This window comes from Hemitrygon akajei, chromosome 10, assembly GCF_048418815.1.
Source record: "Hemitrygon akajei chromosome 10, sHemAka1.3, whole genome shotgun sequence".
Classification (NCBI taxonomy): domain Eukaryota; kingdom Metazoa; phylum Chordata; class Chondrichthyes; order Myliobatiformes; family Dasyatidae; genus Hemitrygon; species Hemitrygon akajei.
Genome location: NC_133133.1, coordinates 71,172,244 through 71,196,994, shown reverse-complemented (window position 1 = coordinate 71,196,994; position 24,751 = coordinate 71,172,244). Strand labels below are relative to the sequence as shown.

The window sequence follows — 24,751 nt, the reverse complement described above, 5'->3', positions numbered from 1 at the left end:
GAAGCACGAGTTCCAGGGAAACGTGACGGTGTAGATACAGAACTGGCATGCCCATAGAAGGTAGAGGGGTGTTTGTAGATGGAGCATATTCTGTCTGGAGGTTGATGATCAGTGGTGCTCTTCAGGGATCTGTTCTGGGACCACTGCTCTTTCTGATCTTTATAAATGAGCTGGATAGTTGTGTTCATAATTTTGCAGAAGACACAATGGGTTGTGGAGTTGAGGGTACGTGGAGTGTTGTTGTAGGTTGCTATGGAACATTGACAAAGAAGGTCTGAGAAGTGGCAGATGGAGTTCAACTTGTAAAGTGTGAAGTGGTTCATTTTGGAAGGTTGAATCTGAAAGCTCAATGAAGGTGAACGGCATTCTTAACAGTGTGGTGGAACGAAAGGTTCCACGTCCATATTTAGCTCTGGTCATCTCATTAATGGAATGTTGTGGGACCTTTAGAGTGGTGCAGAGGAGATTTACCAGGATGCTCTCTGGACTAGAGGGCAGGTCTTATGAAGATGGACAGAGTGAACTAGGGCTATTCTCTTTGGAGCAAAGAAGGATGAGAAATAATTTGATAGGAGTGTACAAGATGATAAGAAATGGGCAGAAATGGCTAGTACAAGGGGGCATAATGTTATGGTGATTGGAGGAAAGGATGGGGGTGTCAAATGAAAGGTTAAGATCTTTACACAGTTGTGGGTATGTGGAATGCCCACCAGGGGTAGTGGTAGAGGCAGATACATTAGGGGTATTTAAAGAACTCTTAGGCAGGCAAATGGATGAGAGATAAATGGAGGGTTATATAGTAAGAAAGGGTCAGATTGGTCGTAGAGCAGGTTACAAGGTTAGCACGGCCTGTATTGTAATGTTCTATGTAACAGCGCTGAAGGCCATTCATTGATAGGAATTTTGAACTGCCAAGTCCCAATCACTATTATTGCTGTACCTCACTAACAACTTCTGAAAACTAAGTTTATTCCAACTTGATTTTCTGTCCATAATGTAATACTTAGCCCACACAGGTATATTATTCCCAGTCCTATGTGCTTTAATTTCATTAGAAGACCTCTTTTTATCTGGAAGTCCAAATGCTCCATATCCATTAGTTCTTCTTTATCTACTTTGCTGGTTACAATCCCCCTTAAAATAGATATATCACACATATCAATATTTTCTCAGTGACTCGGATCAGGCTAATTAGATTGTGGCTCATTTTCTCTCTATCTTTAACAGTGGGGTTATTTCTTTATTTATTCAGGGACATGAAAACAAGAATGGACCATGCAAACACTTGAAAATGCAATGGCATTCAGTCAGGTTACAGCCGATCATTTACCAATGGGCAGTAATTAAGAGATACGTTCACATGTTATGCAGTTCATCATCTGTGTGGATCAGCTTTATTCTAGCTGTAGGAAAAAAAGCAAACATTTACATGTGATGGTGCTAACTTGGCTCTGATTTTAAGAGAACGTATTGTTTTAATAGTGGCTATTCTTTTAACAAATAGTTATGTAAAATATGTGTATGGATGATAAAAATATAACATTTTGATAACAACATGATGATAAAAAAATACATTGTATTCTCAATACAATATTATCTTTGATATTATTAATATTACCAGAATGGTTTAAGTAAAATATTCATACTTACCATATAATGTTTGTCATTTTTGTCAAATAAAATAGCAATATAAATCAAATGTGGATCAATATCCTTCAGTATCTTTAGTTTATTATCTCCTTGCTTGTGTGGTGTCAGAGGCATGTCAAGCGTAACTTCAATGGTTTGGATATTGTTCTTCACATGAATAATTGGGGGACCCAAGATGGCTGCATGAAATTGAAACAAACTTTAGAAGAGTAACAAGAAGATAGACATTTTAAAAATTACAGCATATTAAATATCAGTTGGACATGATGATGATGATGACGAAGTCGACTCAGGCCTAGGCCAGCATCGGGCATTTTCATGCCCTACAAGGTGCGGAACGAAAGAACGAGAGAAAGTGGCACACCACTCCTCACACAGACATTTTGCGGTATTTTTCTTTATTTTACGAGGTGAAGTTGTGAGCTCAACACTCAACCTGGCACAGATGCAAAGCATACTCGGGAACTGAATTCGAACCCGACTGGATTTGAACCTGGGAACCTCCGGTCCGGAATCAGGTGCTGATGTCACTGAGCCAACAGCCGGAGTCAGTGAACACAATATGATTGAATTCTACTTGAAATTTGATAGGGAGAAAGTAAAGTCTGACGTAGCAATATTTCAGTGGAGTAAAGGAAATTACAGTCATATGAGAGAGAGGATCTGGCCAAAGTAAATTGGAAAGCGATGTTGGCAGGGATGACAGCAGAGCAGCAATGGTGAGAGTTTCTGGGAAAATGAGGAAGGTGCAGGATAGGTGTATTCCAAAAATGAAGAAATACTCAAATGGCAAAATAGCATAATCGTGACTGACAAGGGAAGTCAAAGCTAATAAAAGCAAAGAGAGAGTTTACAACAAAGCAGAAATTAGTGGGAAGATAGAGGATTAGGGAGCTATTAAAACCTAGAGAGAGTGACTAAAAGAATCATTAGGAGGGGAGGGAAAAGATGAAATATGAAAGCAAGCTAGCAAACAATATCAAGGTGGCTAGAAAAAGTTTTTTCAAGTATGTAAAAAAATATAAAAGAGAGATGAGAGTGGTATAGGACCACTAGAAAATGAGGCTGGAGAAATAATAATGGGGGACAAGAAGATGGCAGATGAACTAAATGAGTATTTTGCATCAGTCTTCACTGTGGAAGACACCAGCAGTGTGCCAGATGTTGAAAGGTGTGAGTGAAGAGAAGTGAGTGCAGTTACTATTACAAGGGAGAAGGTGCTCTAAAAGCAGAAGGGGAGGGGGGGGGGAGGGAAAAATGTGTTTGGTAGTTTCTGCCACCTCCAACGGGATCCCACTACCAAACACATTTTTCCCTCCCCCCCCCTTCTGCTTTTCACAGGGATCGCTCCCTACATGACTCCCTTGTCCACTCGTCCCCTCCATCCCTTCCCACCGATCTCCCTCCTAGCACTTATCCTTGTAAACGGAACAAGTGCTACACCTGCCCTTACACTTCCTCCCTCACCACCATTCAGGGCCCCAGACAGTCCTTCCAGGTGAGGTGACACTTCACCTGTGAGTCGGCTGGTGTGGTATACTGCGTCCGGTGCTCCCGGTGTGGCCTTTTATATATTGGTGAGACCCGACGCAGACTGGGAGACCGTTTCGCTGAACACCTACGCTCGGTCTGCCAGAAAAAGCAGGATCTCCCAGTGGCCACACATTTTAATTCCATGTCCCATTCCCATTCTGATATGTCTATCCACGGCCTCCTCTATTGTCAAAATGAATCCAAACTCAGGTTGGAGGAACACCTTATATACCGGCTGGGTAGCCTCCAACCTGATGGCATGAACATTGACTTCTCTAACTTCCATTAATGCCCCTTCTCCCCTTCTTACCCCATCCCTGACATATTTAGTTGTTTGCCTGTTCTCCATCTCCCTCTGGTGCTCCCCCCACCTCCTTTCTTTCTCCTGAGGCCTCCCGTCCCATGATCCTTTCCCTTCTCCAGCTCTGTATCACTTTCACCAATCACCTTTCCAGCTCTTAGCTTCATCCCACCCCCTCCGGTCTTCTCTTATCATTTCGCATTTCCCCCTCCCCCCACTACTTTCAAACCTCTTACTATCTTTCCTTTCGGTTAGTCCTGACGAAGGGTCTCGGCCCGAAACGTCGACAGCACTTCTCCCTATAGATGCTGCCTGACCTGCTGTGTTCCACCAGCATTTTGTGTGTTGTTGTTGTTTGAATTTCCAGCATCTGCAGATTTCCTCGTGTTTGCCTACATCTTCCACCCCTGTAATGCAGACTACGAATAAGATTTCAAGACCTCATCATGATTCACGATATCACAAAAAAATACTTGACAAAACCACGATAAACAATTTAACACACACACACCCACCCCCCCCGAGGAACTCAAGAGGGGCGTAGGAGAGAGGGGTGAGGGGTGGAGGAAATTGGGTGGAGAAGAGGAGGTCGAGGAGAAAGGATTGGAGGAGAGTGGGTTGGAGAGGGATTTCAGAGAGAGGATGGAGAAGATTGGGTGGAGGAAAGGAGTTGGAGGATGGGTGAGCAGAGGGGACAGAAGCTGGGGGTCATCAGGAGGCATACAAGAGCAAGGTAGATCAGTTGGTGTCACAACAACTTTGCACTCAGCATTAGTAAGACCAATTTGATTTTGGAATTCAGAAAGGGAGGGTCAAGGGAATAAACACCAATCCTCATCAAGGTATCAGTGGTGAAATGGGTGAGCAGTTTCAAGTTCCTGGGTGACAACATCTCAAAAGACCTCTCTTGGTTCAAGACAGCTACTTTCCTACAATCACCAGGTTTTTAAACTGACCTACACAAATCCAAACCCTAACTTAGTAATGTAACATACAGATAGTCTTGTACTACCATGGACCCATCACTAATATCTTGTTCACTTTTTCCCTCTTTGCTGCCTTGTATATTTTATGTATAACTTACAGTATGTTCTGTGTGTTGTCCGAAACAATGTGACTGTGATACAAGCTCCTTTTTCACTGTACCTATACCTCATCGTATTGGTGTATGTGACTTGATATTTTGTCAACAGGAAAAATATTTGGATTTGTTTGCTCAGACTATTATTCTCAAAGCATTTCTTTAACACTATCAGTAAACATGGAAACTGAGATCGACAGCACATTACATAGACATTGTGCCAGCCATGTAACCTACTCTAGAAACTGCCTAGAATGGCCCTACCACACAGCCCTCTATTTTTCTAAGTTCTATGTACCCATCTAAGAGCCTATCCAGTCAGGCATGATGGAAGGGCACCACCAACATGGGCAGTCAAGGAATAATACTTGGAAAGTTCTGTTGCCTGCTGAAGGCAGGAGAGTAGCATGAGATGAGATAACATCGCCAGTGTAAATATCCTCTTGTTTGTCTCTTCATGAAAGCTCAAATGTCTCAGTAGCAATGAACTAGAAGGTAACAAACAGCAGGCTGAATCTCATCAGGCTGTAGTGAGATAAGAGTAGAGGGTCTCTAAAGCTATTTCCAAAACTCCCAAGACCACACCAACAGATGGCGGAGCTGCCATTACTAAAGTAACAGGAAGAAATGGAGTTCAGAAGTAACTGAATGATGAGGCCTGGCTATGAGACCAATGGATTTTGAGGAGGGGGTCGGGGTGGGGGTCTGATTGTACATGATAAAAGAGGCAAAAGTATGCAACCACTCCTTTCCCTACCTAGATTGGCTCATAGATGATAAATAAACTGTTACACGTTATAGAGCCATACAGCATTGAAACAAGCTCTTTGGACCTGTACATCTGCATTGCCTAACAGGCATCCATTTTGAGGCCAGCCTTATGGGCACGTGCATCCATGGATAGCAAGCGTCATTTTGTTCCCTCCACATTTCCATCATTTCCTGTTTTATGAAATTGTTTTGTCTTGTCCTGAAATACTATGTATGACAGGAATGATTCTGTGCCACGATTGAGGGGGCTCAGGAATACCGCTGAAGCTGAATTCTCCCACAAATATGCCAAACTTCTTGCTTAGACATCAGCAGATTGTGTCAAGGTTGTACTTTGAAAGCACCCACACAAGCATCTAATCAATGAAGACAGTGATTCACTAAAAATCTTTTGTGGCTAAAAATCACAAAGAACATAATTTATGGAAAACACTCAGCAGGCTCAGGTAACAACATGCTCCCTGCTACTTTAACAGGGTTTTTCCCGCCTCAGAGGGATTGATTGAGACAGAGTTCATTAGGGTGGAATTAGTAAAACACGTCGAGACAGCAGAACTCCAGTCAAATTGATCTCTGCGGTGTTTCAGGAAAACATGATTTTTAAGTTGACAGTATTATTATAATAAATCGTATACTATTGGTGTTTAAGAAATAAAATTGGATTTGACTTGTATCTTCAAACCTGAACCTCCAGGAATGATCTGAGTTCAAAGTTTGATAGTACACACAGCCTGGGAGTCAGACTCAGAATCAGGCTCATTGTCACTAATAACTGTAGAACATAGAACAGTACAGCACAGTACAGGCCCTTCAGCCTACAATGTTGTGCCGACCCTTAAACCCTGCCTCTCAAATAATGCCCCCCTTAAATTCCTCCATAAACCTGTCTAGTAGTCGCTTAAATTTCACTAGCGTATCTGCCTCCACCACTGACTCAGGCAGTGCATTCCAAGCACCAACCACTCTGAGTAAAAAACCTTCCTCTAATATCCCCCTTGAATTTCCCTCCCCTTACCTTAAAGCCATGTCCTCTTGTATTGAGCAGTGATGCCCTGGGGAAGAGACGCTGGCTATCCACTCTATCTATTCCTCTTAATATCTTGTATACCTCTATCATGTCTCCTCTCATCCTCCTTCTCTCCAAAGAGTAAAGCCCTAGCTCCCTTAATCTCTGATCATAATGCATACTCTCTAAACCAGGGAGAATCCTGGTAAATCTCCTCTGTACCCTTTCCAATGCTTCCACATCCTTCCGATAGTGAGGCTACCAGAACTGGACACAGTATTCCAAGTGTGGCCTAACCAGAGTTTTATAGAGCTGCATCATTACCCCTCATCTCTTAAACTCTATCCCTCGACTTATGAAAGCTAACACCCCATAAGATTTCTTAACTACCCTATCTACCTGTGAGGCAACTTTCAGGGATCTGTGGACATTTACCCCAGATCCCTCTGCTCCTCCACACTACCAAGTATCCAGCCATTTACTTTGTACTCTGCCTTGGAGTTTGTCCTTCCAAAGTATACCAACTCACACTTCTCCGGGTTGAACTCCATCTGCCACTTCTCAGCCCACTTCTGCATCCTATCAATGTCTCTCTGCAATCTTTGACAATCCTCAACACCACCAGCCTTTGTGTCATCTGCAAACTTGCCAAACCACCCTTCTAACCACACATCCGTTAATAAAAATCACAAAAAGTAGAGGTCCCAGAACCCATCCTTGTGGGACACCACTAGTCACAACCCTCCAATCCAAATGTCCACCACGACCCTCTACTTTCTGCAGGCAAGCCAATTCTGAATCCACCTGGCCAAACTTCCCTGGATCCCATGCCTTCTCACTTTCTGAATAAGCCTACCATGTGGAACCTTATCAAATGCCTTACTAAAATCTATGTAGATCACATCCACTGCACTATCCTCATCTATATGCCTGGTTGCCTCCTCAAAGAACTCTATCAGGCTTGTTAGACACAATCTGCCCTTCACAAAGCCATGCTGACTGTCCCTGATCAGACCATGTTTCTCTAAATGCCCACAGATCTTATCTCTAAGGATCTTTTCCAACAGCTTTCCCACCACAGACGTAAGGCTCACTGGTCTATAATTACCCGGACTATCCCTACTACCTTTTTTTGAACAAGGGGAGAATATTCACCTCCCTCCAATCCTCCGGTACCATTCCCATGGACAACAAGAACATAAAGATCCTAGCCAGAGGCTCAGCAATCTCTTCTGTCGCCTCGTGAAGCAACCTGGGGAATATTCTGTCAGGCCCCGGGGACTTATCCATCCTAATATATTTTAACAACTCCAACACCTCCTCTCCCTTAATATCAACATGCTCCAGAACATCAACCTCACTCATATTATCCTCACCGTCATCAAGTTCCCTCTCACTGGTGAATACCAAAGAGAAGTATTCATTGAGGACCTCGCTCACTTCCACAGCCTCCAGGCACATCTTCCCACTTTTATCTCTAATCGGTCCTACCTTCACTCCTGTCATCCTTTTGTTCTTCACATAATTGAAGAATGCCTTGGGGTTTTTCTTTACCCTTCTCGCCAAAGCCTTCTCATGCCCCCTTCTTGCTCTTCTCAGCCCCTTCTTAAGCCCCTATATTCCTCAATAGACCCATCTGATCCTTGCTTCCTAAACCTCATGTATGCTGCCTTCTTCCACCTGACTATATTTTCCACCTCACTTGTCACCCATGGTTCCTTCACCCTACCATTCTTTATCTTCCTCACCGGGACAAATTTATCCCTAACATCCTGCAAGAGATCCTTAAACATCGACCACATGTCCATAGTACATATCCCTGCAAAAACATCATCCCAATTCACACCCGCAAGTTCTAGCCTTATAGCCTCATAATTTGCTCTTCCCCAATTAAAAATGTTCCTGTCCTCAAATTCTATACTTTTCCATGGTAATGCCAAAGGCCAGGGAGCGGTGATCACTGTCCCCCAGATGCTCACCCACTGAGAGATCTGTGACCTGACCCAGTTCATTACCTAATACTAGATCTAGTATGTCATTCCTCCAGCCAGCCAGTCAACATACTGTGACAGGAATCTGTCCTGGACACACTTAACAAACTCTGCCCCATCTAAACCATTGGAGCTAATCAGATGCCAATCAATATTAGGGAAGTTAAAGTCACCCGTGGTAACAACCCTGTTATTCTTGCACCTTTACAAATTCTGTCTCCCAATCTGTGTTCAATACAACATAGATTGTATTGGAATTTGTTGTTTGGCAGCAGTACAATGCAATGTATAAAAATTACTGTATATTACAATGGGAAATATAAATATATATTTGCAAAGAGAGCAAAATAGAGAGGTAGTGTTCATGGACTGTTCAGAAATCTGACAGCTTAGGGGAAGAAGCTGTTTCTAAAATGTTGAATGTGCATCCTCAGGCTCCTGTAACTCCTCCCTGATAGTACTGATGAGAAGAGGGCATGTCCTGAGTGATGAGTGTCCATCACTTCCATTTGAAGACATTCTCAAACATGGGGATGCTAGTGCCCATGGAGCAGGATGAGCCTACAACCCTCTGAGATTACACTCTAGCCAGAGATGCAACCGGTTAGAACAAACTTCATGGTACATCTGCAGAAATTTTAGAGTTTCGGTGGCATATCAAATCTCCTCAAACTCATAATAAGGCACTGGCATGCCTTCTTCATGAATGCATCAATATGTTGGGCCCCAGGTAGAACCTCTGAGATGGTGACACCCAGGATCTCGAAACTGCTAACCCTTTCTACTGTTGATCCCTCCATGAGGATGAGTGTGTTCTCCCAACTTCACCTTCCTGGTCCACAATCAATTCCTTGTAATAACTGAAGTTCAGTCCAATGTCGTAATTCTGATAGAATTCAACCAGCCGTTCTTTCTAACTTCTCTACGCTCCCTCATCATCATCTGGGATTCTGCCGAAAACAGTTGTCATTGGCTTTTAATCTACCTAGCCACACAGTCATGAGCATAGAGACTAAAGCAGTGGGGTTAGCATGCATCTTATCCATAAATTCTGTGGTGATGAAATAAAAGTACCATATCACAGGGCCAGAATCACAGCACAGCTCTTCATACTCCTGTGAGGTTTGAGCCAAGTACCCACTTGGTAACCGTGTAAGCTCTTTGCTACTTTCATTAATTAATAATAATTGTTTCCACTGCATTACAAATAGTATGGAAACTGATTACCATATAGTGATGGTTCCTCAATGTGTACATGTACTGTTTTTGTCAGGAAAAAACTGAGACGACTACTGTAAACCTCACGAGTATGCACATCCACTATAGCAATCAGTGGGTAACAAGGGCTGAAGCCGTCACAACTGTGCCAGTACTTCAAAAGAACTGTGCTAGCTGCATGCACTTCAGGATGAACTCCACTATGGATCCAAGCCATTTTCTTATTTTGTAGTTTATATTTCAAATCAGAATCCTTAGAGTGATTTGCAACAGTTTGTAGATTACATAAGAACATAAGAAATAGGAGCAGGAGTAGGCCATCCAGCCCGTCAAGCCTGCCCCGCCATTCAATAAGATCATGGCTGATCTGTCCGTAAACTCAGCTCCATCTACCTTTTTCCCCATAACCCTTAATCACTATGTAAAAATCTAACTGTATCTTAAACATATTTAGTGAAGAAGTCTCAACTGCTTCCCTGGGCAGAGAATTCCACAGACTCACCACTCTCTGGAAAACATGGTTTCTCCCCATCTCTGTCCTAAATCTTTTCCCATGAATCTCGAGGCAATGTCCACTAGTTCTAGTCTCACCTTGCAATGGAAACAATTTTCCTGCTTCTAGCTTATCTATCCCTTTCAAAATTTTGTATGTTTCTATAAGATCCTCTCTCATTCTTCTGAATTCCAGAAAGTATAGTCCCAGGCAACTCAATCACTCCTCATAGGTTAACCCCTTCATCTCTGGAATCAGCCTGGTGAACCTTCTCTGCACTGCCTCCAAAGCCAGTATATCCTTCCTCAAGTAAGGAGACCAGCACTGCACACAATGCTCTAGGTGCAGCCTCACCAGTATCTTGTATAGTTGAAGCATGATCTCTCTGCTCTTGAATTCAATCCCTCTAACAATGAAGGCTAACAATCCGTTTGCCTTCTTAATAACCTATTGTACCTGCAAGCCAACTTTTTGCGATTCATGAACAAGCACTCTGAAGTCCCTCTGCACACAGCATGCAGCAATCTTTCACCATTTAAATAATAACTTTCTCTTCCATTACTCCTTCCAAAGTGGATGATCCCACATTTACCAACGTTGTATTCCATCTGCCAGACCTTGGCCCCCCTCACTTAACTTATGTATATCCCTCTGCAGACTCTCCACATCCTCTGGACAATTTGCTTTTCCACTCAGTTTAGTGTCATCAGCAAATTTTGCTATGCTACACTCAGTACCCTCTTCCAAATCTTCAATGTGAATGGTAAACAGCTGCGGGCCCAGCACTGACCCCTGCGGCACCCCACTCACCACTGACCGCCAACCAGAGAAACACCCATTTCAGATTGTTTATTGTCATTTAGAAACCACAAATGCAATTTTAAAATGAGACAACGTTCCTCCAGAATATCACAAAAGCATATGATAAAACAGACTACACCAGAAAACCCACATAACGTCTGGCAATCCTCAATCCAGAGTCTGGAGACGCTGCTGCGTATTAATATCACGCTACCGTCTTAGCGTGTTCCTTGGAAAGGAGCTCCAAGTCCACCAGACAAACAAGACCAAAAACTAAAGCTACAAGACCTGCACAAAACCACATAGTTACAACATATAGTTACAACAGTGCAAACAATAGCAAAATTGATAAAAAAAACAGACCATGGGCACAGTAAAAATGTTAAAGGACTATAAGTTCAAAAGAAATCACCACACAGTTTCCACAAGTCCCCAGGGTCCCGACAGACTCGCCATCCCACGCCGGCGGCAGAAGGAAGTACCCCCGCTATGGACTTCCACAGCACCGCTTGACTCAGCCTCACAGACACAGCAGACAATGAAAACTCCGTCGAAACCAGCCTCGCAGATGCAGCGCACACTGAAAGCGACCTGACCACAGTGGATTCCGAGTCCATTGAACCTCTGAGCCAACAACTATCCCCTACGGCACAGTTTCTCCAAGCACCATCCTCTGCCGAGCGTATTAAGACGGCCCGCCAATGGCCATTGGCAACGCGACCCCGAGGACTAGAGGCCTGTTCTTCCCAGCAGAGTCCCGGACCTCACAGCAGCAGCAGCAATGAAGAAAGTCTTCCGTTTTCAATCGATTATGATTGCGCACGGCACCCCACTTCACAAATAACAGATAATCAGCTCTGGAGTGGCCGCAGCAAGCTGCGTCGTGCCGCCATCTTGGATCATATTATTTATATATCATATCATTTATACCAACTCTCTGCCTTCTATTGGTTAACCAATCCATTATCCATGCCAATACACTTCCTCCGACTCCATGCATCCGTATCTTATTTATAAGTACCGGTATCTTGTGCGGCACCTTATCGAACACCTTCTAGAAATCCAAGTATACGACATCCACCTGTTCCCCTCTATCCACTGCACTCATTATATCCTCAAAGAACTCCAGTAAGTTTGTCAAACAGGACCTGCCCTTTCTGAATCCATGCTGTGTCTGTCTAATGGAACCACTCCTTTGTAAATATTTCATTATTTCTTCCTTAATGACAGCTTCATGCATTTTCCTGACTACAGATGTTAAGCTAACTGGCCTATAGTTGCCTGTCTTTTGCCTACATCCTTTTTTAAAAAGTGGTGTGACATTTGCTGTCTTCCAATCTGCCGGGACCTGCCCAGAATCTAGAGAGTTTTGGTAAATGATTACCAATGCATCTACTATAACCTCCGCCAATTCCCTCCGCACCCTGGGATGCATCCCATGAGGACCAGGGGACTTATCTACCTTCAGGCCCTCTAGTTTGCTCATCACTATCTCTGTAGTGACAGTGATTTTATCAAGGTCCTCACTTCCCATTTCATCCATAACATTCTTCTTTGGCATATTAGACGTGTCCTCCACCATGAAGATCGACACAAAATAGTCATTCAATGCCTCAGCCATTTCCTTATCACCCAATATCAATTTCCCCTTCTCGTCTTCCAAGGGATCTACGTTGACTTTGGCCACCCTCTTCCGCTTTATATATTTATAAAAACATTTACTATCTGTTTTTACATTTTGTGCTAATTTACTTTCATATTCTATCTTCCCTTTCCTTATTTCTTGTTTAGTTGTTCTCTGTTGCTTTTTGAAGTTTTCCCAATCCTCCAGTCTCCCACTACTCTTTGCGACTTTGTACACGAGCTTTTAATTTGATACTATCTTTTATTTCCTTAGTTATCCAAGGCTGGTTCTCCCACACTTACTGTCCTTACTTTAGACTGGAACATATTTTTGTTGAGCACTGTCCTCCCTCATCCCGTTGTGGTCTCCCTTGTTCAAGATTATTGAATTTGTGATGATTTTGTAGATTGTAATGAACAACAAAACAACCAATGATTTTTCTGAATATGCAGATTGCTGCATCAGATTTAATAATAACCTGTTATGCAATCCTATGTAAATAGCACAGCCACGACCGCATTGTCTTACACAGTGCTCCTCCCCTGACAAAATCTTAAATCTTTGTTTTTCAATGTTACTGTCAACATCAAGGGAGAGCTGCACCCAAAGGATGTTTACTTTCTGCAGTATCTGTGGCATTCATTCAAGGAGACTAACTCTCTGCAAGGAATGAAACCATGCAATGACGTACAAATGACAGGAATAGGAATGGAATTAGCATTCATTCTTCAAGGATTGGCAAACTGAATGACATTGCAGGAAAATAAGAAAATGGACCGTTCAGTTAAGATGCAAAAAAAACCAAATACTTGAACCAAATTGGCAAAAAAAAAATCAATGATGATATTTGTTTTTTTTAAAAACAAATAAATCATGTTTCAAATGTGCAAGAATAAACTTCCACTTCAAATTCACAGGTTTTTCTTTTTTAACAAGTCATTTCCAAAAGATTTGTTGTAGAAATGTTTATCATAATCTCTCAACACTAAGGAGTGACAGTTTCACAGCAAGAAACACTGTTGTCTCACAGTTCCAATGGCCTAGTTTCAATCTCTACCTCTAGTGTCATCCATATGGAGTTTGCACCTTCTCCCTTCAGTGATCCAAGTTTCCTCTGGGTGCCCCAACCTCCTCCCACAAGCCAAACTACTTGAAACTCCTTCTGACCATATACTAAATCAGCATTTCTTTTTCTATCCACACATATGGTTTATGTTTATATTTATTCTACTTGTATAATTCCTATTTTTATCTTACTGAAAATAAGACATTTATATTTAATTGATCATTTAACTTTACAATTTCACTTTGTTATATAGTTGTGTTTTTAAGGTCATGTTTCAACTGTTCCCATGTTATTTAGAATCCATTTCTGATGCCAGAACTTTCAAATTATCTTGCACATCCAGTATCTTGATGTTAATAATTTTTGACTTTTAATAGACTATATTTTTGTGAATGTTTTGCTTAGCCTATTACAGATTTCCTAAAAGCTATATTCTTATTTGATTTACTCTGGTGATGCTTTTCTGTTTCCTCTAGTCTAGTATCTATTACAGTTATCTTGGCTCACTGACTCCTGGACTAAACAAAGTTATTAGTTAATGTTAATCATAATTCAGAAAAAAATAACTTGATTGCATTTAAAAGTAGTGTTAACCAGTAGTCATTTAAAAAATGAGGGGAAGAAAAACGATTGAAAATAAAAGATCAGAAAGTGGCCAAACCAGAATTTCAAGCAGCTCACTTCCCATCATTAAGAATGTAAACAGGTTTCTCCAATAACATTACTACCGTATGACTGTGGGTCATGAGTGAGTTGAAACCCACAAGCATATTTACATATGCTTACCATTACATCCAAAAACCAATGACTGAAAATGACGATTGAAGTAATCCTAGACCCTCTCTGGTATCCTTTCATTTTAATGGCTCAAACAACTGATGATCAGTATTGCAAACAGGAGGAAATCTGTGGATGCTGGAAATCAAGGCAACACACACAAAATGCTGGAGGAACTCAGTAGGCCAGGCAGCGTCTATGGAAAAGAGTGAACATAGAATAGTACAGCACAGTATAGGCCCTTCAGCCCACAATGTTGTGCCGACCCTTAAACCATGTTTACCATATATCCCCCCACCTTAAATTCCTCCATATACCTGTCTAGCAGTCTCTTAAATTTCACTAGTGTATCTGCCTCCACCACTGACTCAGGCAGTGCATTCAACGCACCAACCACTCTCTGAGTGCATGACCATACACTTTCCAACGTTGTATTTCACTTGCCATTTCTTTGGTCATTCGCCTAAACTACCCAAGTCTCTCTGCAGGCTGTCTGTTTCCTTAACACTACCTGCTCCTCCACCTATCTTTGTATCATCGACAAACTTAGCCACAAAACCCTTAATACCGTAACAGTCGACATTTTTGGCCAAGCCCCTTCATTAGGACTGAGAGTAGCATTGGTTCTACAGAATTGTATTGGTTCTTGCAAAATTTCTGTGGCTGCAACAGCCGATTTCCTGCTCTGCATTTTGCTTTTTGGACTGTCATTGGTTCCCTGCTGCTCTTGCTGCCTGCTGAGGAATGTAAGTCAAATGAAAATTCCATCTCATACATCTCTTCCTTCTGTAGGTGTTCATACAGTACATGCTCACACCGATTAGATCACGGATTCAGCACATAAATACGCCCAGTTCCACCTCTCAGTACTGCTTTGATTTAATATGCCATCCCACAATCTTTTATTCTTTTTTTTAAAAAACCAAATAATCAAATGCTTGTAAAAGAGAGAACAGCAGATTCAGCAATTTGTACCACAAGTTCATCAGCAAATTCTGCTCCATTAACTCAGCAAATAACATCTCAAGAAATTAAATCAAAGCTGATTTATGGATAGATGGATTGTATTAACACATTAATGTCTCGCATGAAGAACCTACTAATGTTTTATTTTTCTATTTCATTAATACTATTCATGTGTTTTCTTTATAAATTCTCTTAAAGACACATCTTCTAAAATTTTCTTGCCTAAATTCTCCACTACAAAACTTTACCTTAAAACTTTCTTCATTAGCTAAATGTTGGATCACTATGTATTCCACAGTACTTCCAATAAGGTGGCAGCATGTTCAGATGCAACAGCTTCTTAGGGTCCAACCAAAGGTGTTTTATTCTTTTTTTTAAAAGAAACAATCGCAAGACAATGCAGGACTCCAAGAACTTTGTGTACTGCAAACTACCCCATCAGTGAACTGCTTCTTGGCAGGGGCACTAGACTGGGTGCAGGCTGTGCTGCTGCCTGCTACAGGAAGGGATTGGAGTTGGTGTGTGAAAGGAGCATGTAGTGTAACCATGGGTGATTGTCCTTGACATTTCTCTTGCAATAGTAAAACTCTGTTGGGCATTGATAATGTAAGATGCCGCAGACCTGGTTCCTTGTTTGGCAACAGATGGCGGGAGAGTTGCATAGCCTCGGTTGTAGTGAGGAGTAGGCCTCAAGCCGTGAGCTTGCTTGCTGTTGCAGTCCATGAGAGGAGACGCCAGGGGCTGTGCAGCATTGCGTCGGTGCTCAGTTGGGGGCTGGCTTCTCCCATTGGTGCTGCCCTCCATAGTTCGATCAGTGGAATGACAGGCTGGACTACGTGCATATGTTTGTCTGCATACTAGCAGGAACTACACCATCAACTTGCAGGACATATCACTTGGACTTGGGTTAAATATGTGTGTTTTTGCATGACTGTGTGTGTCCTTACTATTTTGTTTGTGCTGTTTATGATCTGTACCTTGGCCCTAGAGGAACACTGTTTTGCTCAGCTGTATCTATGCATGGTTGAATGATAATTAAAGTTGAATTTGATTTGGATTTTGCCTTGTTCATTATCTGCATGTCAGAGTCTATCAGATGCTGTAACTATGGACTACCCTGGGACTTTAGGTTATGTCAAAAGCACTGTGTAAAAGCAAGTTGGCTACCTAGCACTGGACTTCACAATAACATATCAGATTTACCTTTAAAGTCCAACGTTTGCTATTCAGGTAACTTAAAATCCACAGAGACATTCATTCATGAAACAAGTATTAAAAGTTTCCAGGGAATTTAACTGCATCCCCCAATCACTTGTTCACATGAATAAGTATTATAACCATGGATTTTGATCAATTTAGCTGAGAATATATATTTGTGAATCATATGCTACTTTTCTCCCCCCCCCACAGTAGAGCCCAAAAAGCAGGGAAAATTGAAAAGCATAATTAACTAAAAATTCAAAAGCTGAAATTTCAGCAGTTCAAAAGTATTCATCTCTCCTTGCTCAGTATTTAGTTGAATCACCTCTCACAGCTATTTTAGTCAGGAGTTTCCAGAAAAGGACAAGTCTCTATTAGCTCTGCATAATGTGATGGACCAAGATTTGCCCAATGCTCCTTGCAAAATTGCTCAAGTTGTGCTACATTTGTTGGGGAGATCAGTTCTCTTCCATTGGTTTCTCTGGCAGTGGGCTTCGGACCATTGTCCTGCTGGAAGACAAGTTTCCTCCCCAGTTTAAGCTTTCTGGCAGAGGCAGCAGGTTTTTATCCAGGATCTCACTGCATTTAGCAGCATTCATCTTCCCATCAATTCTGAAGAGATTTCCAGTCCCTGCTGCTGAAGATCATCCCCTTAGCATACACAAAGTACACTGCAGATGCTGTGGTCAAATCAACACGTACAAACAAGCTGGATGAACTCAGCAGGTCAGGCAGCATCCGTTGAAATGAACAGTCAGCGTTTTGGGCCAAAACCCTTCATCAGGACTGAAGGAGGAGGGGGCAGGGGTCCCATAAAGAAGGTGGGTGGAGAGTGGAAAACCAATCAGAGGAAAGATTAAGGGGTGGGAGGGGAGGGGAAGCAGGGAGGGGACAGGTAGGAAAGGTGAAGAAGGAATGTAAGGGGCAAGCACTATGGGTAGTAGTAGAAGGCAGAATCATGAGAGAGGTGATAGGCAGCTAGAAGAGGAGGCAGAGTGAAAGGGGGATGGGGGAAGGGAGGGGGAGGGAATTACCAGAAGTTGGAGAATTCAATGTTCATACCAAGGGGCTGGAGACTACCCAGGTGTTGCTCCTCCAACCTGAGTTTAGCCTCATCATGGCAATAGAGGAGGCCATGTATGGACATATCCGAATGGGAGTGTGAAGCAGAGTTGAAGTGAGTGGCAACCAGGAGATCCTGTCTGTTGTGGCGGACGGAGCGGAGGTGCTCGACGAAGCGGTCCCCCAATCTGCGTCGGGTCTCACCGATGTAGAGGAGGCCGCACCGGGAGCACCAGATGCAATAGATGACCCCAACAGACTCACAAGTGAAGTGTTGCCTCACCTGGAAGGACTGTTTGGGGCCCTGAATGGTGGAATGCTTCACACTCCCATTCGGATATGTCCATACATGGCCTCCTCTACTGCCATGATGAGGCCAAACTCAGGTTGGAGGAGCAACACCTCATATTCAGTCTGGGTAGTCTCCAGCCCCTTGGTAGGAACATCGAATTCTCCAACTTCCTGTAATTCCCTCCCCCTCCCTTCCCCCATCCCACTTTCACTCTGCCTCCTCTTCTAGCTGCCTATCATCTCTCTCATGATTCTGCCTTCTACTACTACCCATAGTGCTTGCCTCTTACATTCCTTCTTCACCTCTCCTGCCTATCCCCTCCCCCACCCCTTGATCTTTCCTCTGATTGGTTTTTCACCTGGCACCTTCTTTATAGGGCCTCTGCCCCATTCTTCTTCAGTCCTGATGAAGGGTCTCGGCCCAAAACATTGACTGTTCGTTTCAACAGATCCTGCCCGACTTGCTGTTTGTACGTGTTGATCCCCTTAGCATGATGCTAACTCCGCCATGCTCTGCAGTCGAGATGGTGTTATCTGGTTGATGTGCAATATTAGATTTACACCACAAATACTGCTTGGTGTTAAGGTCAAAAAGTTCCACTTTAGTCTAATTTGACCACAAGACCTTCTTCCACATTGCTATCTTCTATGTGGCACATTGTAAAGTCTTTGCAGGCAAGGATATGTTTTTTTTAAAAAGCAAATGCTTCTTCCTTTCTGCTCTTCCATAAATGGCCTTTTTGTGCAAGGCCTTGGAGATTGTGGAGCCTTGAGCTCTTGAGCTTCATCGCAAGTTGCAGCCACCGACTGCTAAAGCTCACTCAGAGTGACTGTTGGCATCAAAGTAGCCTCTCTCACAAGTGCCATTCTTTTCTGATGACTAACTGTAGAGGAGTGGCCTGACCTGGGCAGTATGGCTGTGGTTTCATATGTTCTCCACGATGGCTTGCACTGAGCTCTGAGGTATATTCAGTGCCTTTGAGATGGACTTGTGCTTCTCTATTATTTTCCTGACTTGTCTTTAATGCTCTTTTATCTTCATTTTGGTTTGGTCTGTTGAAAACCTACCATACTGTTGGACCTTACAGAGGAATTCATTGAAAACAGGTGACCCTCCAATTTTCTAAATCAACAAATTGAGAGAGTTGCTAAGGTAATATGCAGTACTGCACTTGAGGAAAGTTAGTATAGTAACTACAAAGGAGATAAATAGCTTTTCAGCCTCATAATTTCTGTTTTTAATTTTTAGTAAACTATTGACAGGTTTTGGAATTTATCTTTTGATTTGACATGTTTTGTAGATTAGCTCAAGAAATCCTACTTCAATATACGTTTGTATTATAAATTTAGAAAATGAGACATTAAAATGTGAAAACAGTCATGCGGGCTAAATACTTTTTCAAGACACTGTATGTTGCATGATAAATGATAAGAATGGAAATAACACAGTTGGCTGTTTCTGAAAAAACATTGTGTCAGGAGCAAAAACCCAAAACCAGTACTTGGCTTCCGACAGAGAAGGATTAGGGTTGAAACACATCTTCCATTCACCCTGAGATTCTGGGGAGCGCTATGGAGCCACGAACCAAGATGGCAGCTTAACGTGGAGGCTCCGTACAACCTTGCACTAAACAACTTTAAAACCACAAGTTAACAATATCAACTGAACTTGGGTTATGTCAAAAACAACTACAGTCAAGGACTGTGATATCTTCACCCAAAAACGTGGCTCAAAAAAAAAAATCGAAAATCAACACCATCAACGAAGCAAGATGAGGACGTTTTTAGCAATATGGCGGAGCTAACGGCAGTGCTAGATGAATTAAAGTTACTTCGCTCTGAGTTTGGATCCAAACTAGACAGTATAGTTGACCGCCTGGGTAAGATGGCCAGCTCTGTCGTTGCCTTGGAAAACAATATGTCGGAGGTGAAGCGAAATGTTGCTTCTGATACCTCACGGACGGTACAGGCTGAAAACTGAATAATGGCAGCAGAGGAGCACGTGGAAAAGAACGAGGCTGAACTAACCAACGCGATAAAACGAATCGCCTACCTGGAATTCAAGACTGAGGACCTGGAGAATCGGAGTCGAAGGGAAAAACTTGCGGTTGTTCGGCCCCTGGGAGGGCGCTGAAGGAAACCAGCCACTGCTGGAGTTCATACAAAACATGCTACCGCGCTGGCTGGAGCTGGACACCGACAGATCCTTCATCCTAGAAAGAGTTCACCAAACTCTTGCACCATCAGAACGAAACCAGAACAGAGCGGTTCTCATTCGGTTTCTGAAATTTCAAGATCGGGAGTTTGCTTTCCACTCCATTAAACAGCATAATGTTTCGTATGAAAGAAACAAGCTTTACTTAGCTCAAGACCTCTGAGCTGACACCATATGGCAGTGAAACAAGTTTAACGTGGTCAGAAGAGTGTTTGAAAAAGGAACTTACCCGGATTTCAACATAATCCATGCAGGATGAGAGTCCTCCACAATGGGAAAATACACCTGCTTTCATCACCAAAAGAGGCGGAAGGTTTCCATCGAGAAAACGCTTGAGGGGTTTGATTAAGGCAGTTGTTTCCTTCCATACACGAGGATCAGCTGATACTGATGGCTTAACAGGTATAAGCCTACACTGAGTCCCAGAAGACATCTTTCTCTCTTCCTTTATTTTTCTTTTACTAGAACTGCCACGTTAGCCTCTTTTATTCTATTCTTGAAAAGATACCACATTTAAGAGGTTGTTTATACTGCCAGAATAGCTTTAATATTTTGCCAATTTTTATTGTTTACAACATTTTTGTTTGTTGAAATCTTAATTCTATTGAGATGGGATTCCATGGACCTGAAAGAACATTTATAATAGGCAATACTGGCATACAGTTCAGTGGCTACTTTGACTTTATTTCTATGCTAATTTGGTTGAGTATATAATATTCTAAGATATAATAAGGTGTGTGGTTGATGGACACCACTCGTTGCCGATGGAGTTAGGTTCGCATAGTTGAGGGGCTCCTCCATAGACAGGATCAGCACAAGCTCTACAGTTCTTTGTTTTAAGTAAGGGAGGGGGAATTCAAGAGTTCAAATGTCTAAGTGTAAATATATATGTGCTTTTTGTTTTTCTATACGTATGTCATGCACCCAACACAGCAGTAATAGTTCTTACTCCTTTTCCTGGTTTAGTTGACATATACTATATATGGAACAGACAAGCACTCAGAATATCTTTAATATAAAAGTCACAAGCTGGAATGTTCGGGGACTAAAGAACTTAACCAAACGGAAACAGGTTATGAATAGGATCAAACAGCTTAAGTCCAAAATAATTTTTCTTCAAGAAACTATCTGACAGTTTCAGATATTAAACTGGTACGGAATAGACGGCCTGGCCAAGTAATATATGCAACATACAACAACTATGCTAGAGGTGCACTATTCATAGAACGATACCATTTCAAATTATGAAAACAATCCAAGACTCAGCCTGAAGGTATGTTATTGTGCAAGGTAATATCCTCTCTTTCACATTAAACCTAGTCAGTATATGTGGCCCAAATGAGGACAATCCCAAATTTTTTTCCAAGATTTCTTCCTTACTTTGTCCACTTTACAAGGCTTTTATATCATTGGAGGAGACTTTAATTGCACTTTAAACCCAGTAATGGATCACTCTACAGGCTGTGATACCTATAAAGCACAAACTAGAAAATTACTAAAACAATACACTGTGGATATAAATTTGGTTGAAGTATGGAGAGAACAAAATCCTGGCAAAATAGAATACTCTTGCCATTCAAGTATATGTAAATCTCGTTCTCGTATTGATTATTTTCTTGTCTCAAGAGAGCTCTTATCAAAGATTAAAATTTGCTCGTATGATAGCAATGAAATAGCAGCATGGTCGCTTATTTCATAAGTATTCATAGTCCCCCTAACTGGCGATTTCAGGTGAGACGGCTACAAAACCCGGACTTTGTTAAATTTGTGGGAACTAAGATAGATAGTTATTTTGAGTTAAATACAGACTAATGCCAGCACGAGATGGAAGGCGTTCAAGGCATATATTAGAGGAGAAATCATCAGTTATACAAGCTCCAAGTCCAAACAGCAAGAAATAGAGATGGAAACTTTGTAAAAATAAATTAAATCTTTAGAGATAGAACTAAATGAAAGGGATGATCCAACAAAACAAAGATCTGCTACTTTTGAGAGCCAAGTATAATAAATTATCTGCTGATAAAGCTGCAAAAAGTTTAATGTGGCTGAAGCAATCTTATTACAATCAAGGAGAAAAAGCTGGGAAACTTTTGGCATGAAGAATTAAAAATACAGTCTGATAGAGCAATTAACAGTATAATAACCTCAAGAAGCCTAACAGACCCATTGGAAATTAATAACAGTTTTAGAGAATTTTATGAACATTAATATAGATCAGAATGCCCCCAAGACTCTGAAGAACAGGACATATTTCTTGATCAGTTTCAATTCCAGACACTGACGGAAGATGCAAAAAAAAGGGGTTAAATAGAGGTTTAACAATTGAGGAGTTATCACAGGCTATCCAAAGTATTAACAGTGGTAAAGCACCACTGACAGCCTACCAATTGAATTCTATGAAACATTTCAAGAAAAATTACTAGCCCCACTCTTAAATATGTATGACGAATCTTATCGGAATGGAACTCTCCCACCCTCTTTAAGGCTGGCAATGATAATGCTGATCTTGAAGCCAGGCAGACCCTGAGATTCCACCTGTCCTTAGACCATAGATCAAATCATCTCCTATAACCCAAAACAACACATTAAAAAATTAAAACGACTAAGGAACACTCAAACATACTTAAAATAAGACACTTAAACCTACTGATTTAACTCATTCAGCATCTGCTTCTTCCCATAGAGCATAGTTTAGCCTGTGCAGGTTGCGATTTGGGAAATACACAGAAGTCTCCACAGTCACAGTCACAGTCACTTTAACACTGATGGGGGCTTCAGGTATCTAGGGGCTGGTCCATAACCACAGAGACAGGCTTGTGCTCAGGAAGCCCAAACTTCCACTGAGCCAAGCTGGCTGTTGGTGACGTCACTATTTATTACGTAATTATATTGAAAGCTCCAGTCATTTGTCTAGAATCTTTCATTAGCTAAAATTAATTTGAATCTAATCCTCTATTGAAGGGGTTCCCAACCTTTTTTATACCATCGACCCTTACCACTAACTGAGGGGTTTGTGGACCCCAGTTTGGGAACCCCTGCTCTATTATGAAACTGATAGTTAGCATGCAATTCCTACCCTATTTCATTCTTCTTTAAAACGATGCCCTTGACTCTATTACATCCACTACAAAAGAACATGCTTAACCCTCTTCCAAAGTGCAACCTTAAGTGCTGCAAGGAATATCAACCTAAACAGCATGCTCTGGTCTCTGCAGTTCGATGCAAACTGTCCTCACCCGACTGAGGAGTAAGAGCGCTCCCAACTAAGGAGGAAACACGAGGAAATCTGCAGATACTGGAAATTCAAGCAACACACACATAATGCTGGTGGAACACAGCAGGCCAGGCAGCATCTATAGGAGAAACACTGTCAACGATTTGGGCCGAGGCATTTTGTGTGTGTCCCAACTAAGGAACCATTTCTTGGAATCAAAATTGATGGTATGGAGCCTTTGCTAAATTATCAGAGCCAAAAGCAAGATGGTTGTGCACTCACTGTCACGGTTGGGCAGAAGCTCATTCGATTCCGTCCACGTAGATTCAGTCTGGTTTGTGACACTCTTAACACGAACCCAGTAAAGGCTGGAAAAAGACCTGAACCTCTGTGATAGGTCACACGACAGTTTTGTAATGTTGGTGCATTTCTTCACTGGAGTGAATATCCCTTTAGCACTGTTTTAAACAAAATAAAAGAGTAAATGAGTGAATCATACTGCAATGCATCAGAACCACTTAAGATTTCTGTGGAAAAAGCACTTGATAGAGTTGAATGGCCATATTTATTTAACACGTAGCAGCATTTTAATTTTAGTTCAAAATTTATATCATGGATTAAATTAATATACTATAAACCCTTGGCTTCGGTCTTTACCAATAATCAAAGATCTCCTTTTTTTCAGTTATTTTGTGGTACAAGGCAAGGCTGTCCTTTAAGTCCTTTACTATTTGACATTGTTTTGGAACCTTTGGCTATAGTCATTCGTGAATCACCTAATATTTTGGGTATTACTCGTGGGGAGGGGACGTATAAGTTATCATTATATGCTGATGATTTGTTACTACACATATCCGACCCTGAGAGATCTATTCCTGCTATTTCGTCCTTGCTTGCTCAGTTTAGTAACTTTTCTGGTTATAAATTGAATTTTAATAAGAGTGAATTATTTCCATTAAATATGCAAGTTCCAATTTATAAACATTTACCATTTAAAGTTGTTACAGATTATTTTACTTATTTGGGTATTAAAATTACTAAAAAACAAAGATTTATTTAAAGTAAATTTTTTACCTTTAATTGTCCAAATTAAGCCACTTGCTACCAGGTTGTCTCCATTATCTTTGTCATTGGTTGGTCGAATTAATGCTATTAAGATGATGGTATTACCCAAATTCTTATATTTATTTCAAGCATTACCAATTTTTATACCTAAATCTTTTTTTGATATTATTGACTCCAAAATATCTTCTTATCTGTGGCAGAATAAAAATCCTAGACTAGGTAAAAAATATTTACAGAAGCCTAAGAAGGAGGGCGGTTTGGCTTTGCCAAACTTGAGATTTTACTATTGGGCAGTTAATATACGATATTTAATATTTTGGACACAAGTATCAACTATAGCAGCTTGCCCACAATGGGTAAATTTGGAAGGTAAATCTGTACAAGACTTTTCATTGTTTTCAATTTTAGGATTTTCACTTCCTTTTT

At 41.5% G+C, this 24,751-nt stretch overlaps 1 protein-coding gene across 2 annotated transcripts in view; it reads right to left on the bottom strand.

The window, feature by feature from the left end:
• LOC140734081 (uncharacterized) overlaps nucleotides 1-24,751 on the bottom strand; it is a 47,203-nt gene that overhangs the window by 9,303 nt on the left and 13,149 nt on the right. For both annotated transcript variants that reach the window (XM_073057663.1, XM_073057662.1), the window contains 2 exons: nucleotides 23,543-23,718; nucleotides 1,651-1,829 (listed from right to left, as the gene is read on the bottom strand). In XM_073057663.1, the coding sequence (XP_072913764.1) occupies nucleotides 1,651-1,829; nucleotides 23,543-23,718 (355 nt within the window). The remainder of the gene's footprint in view (nucleotides 1-1,650; nucleotides 1,830-23,542; nucleotides 23,719-24,751) is intronic.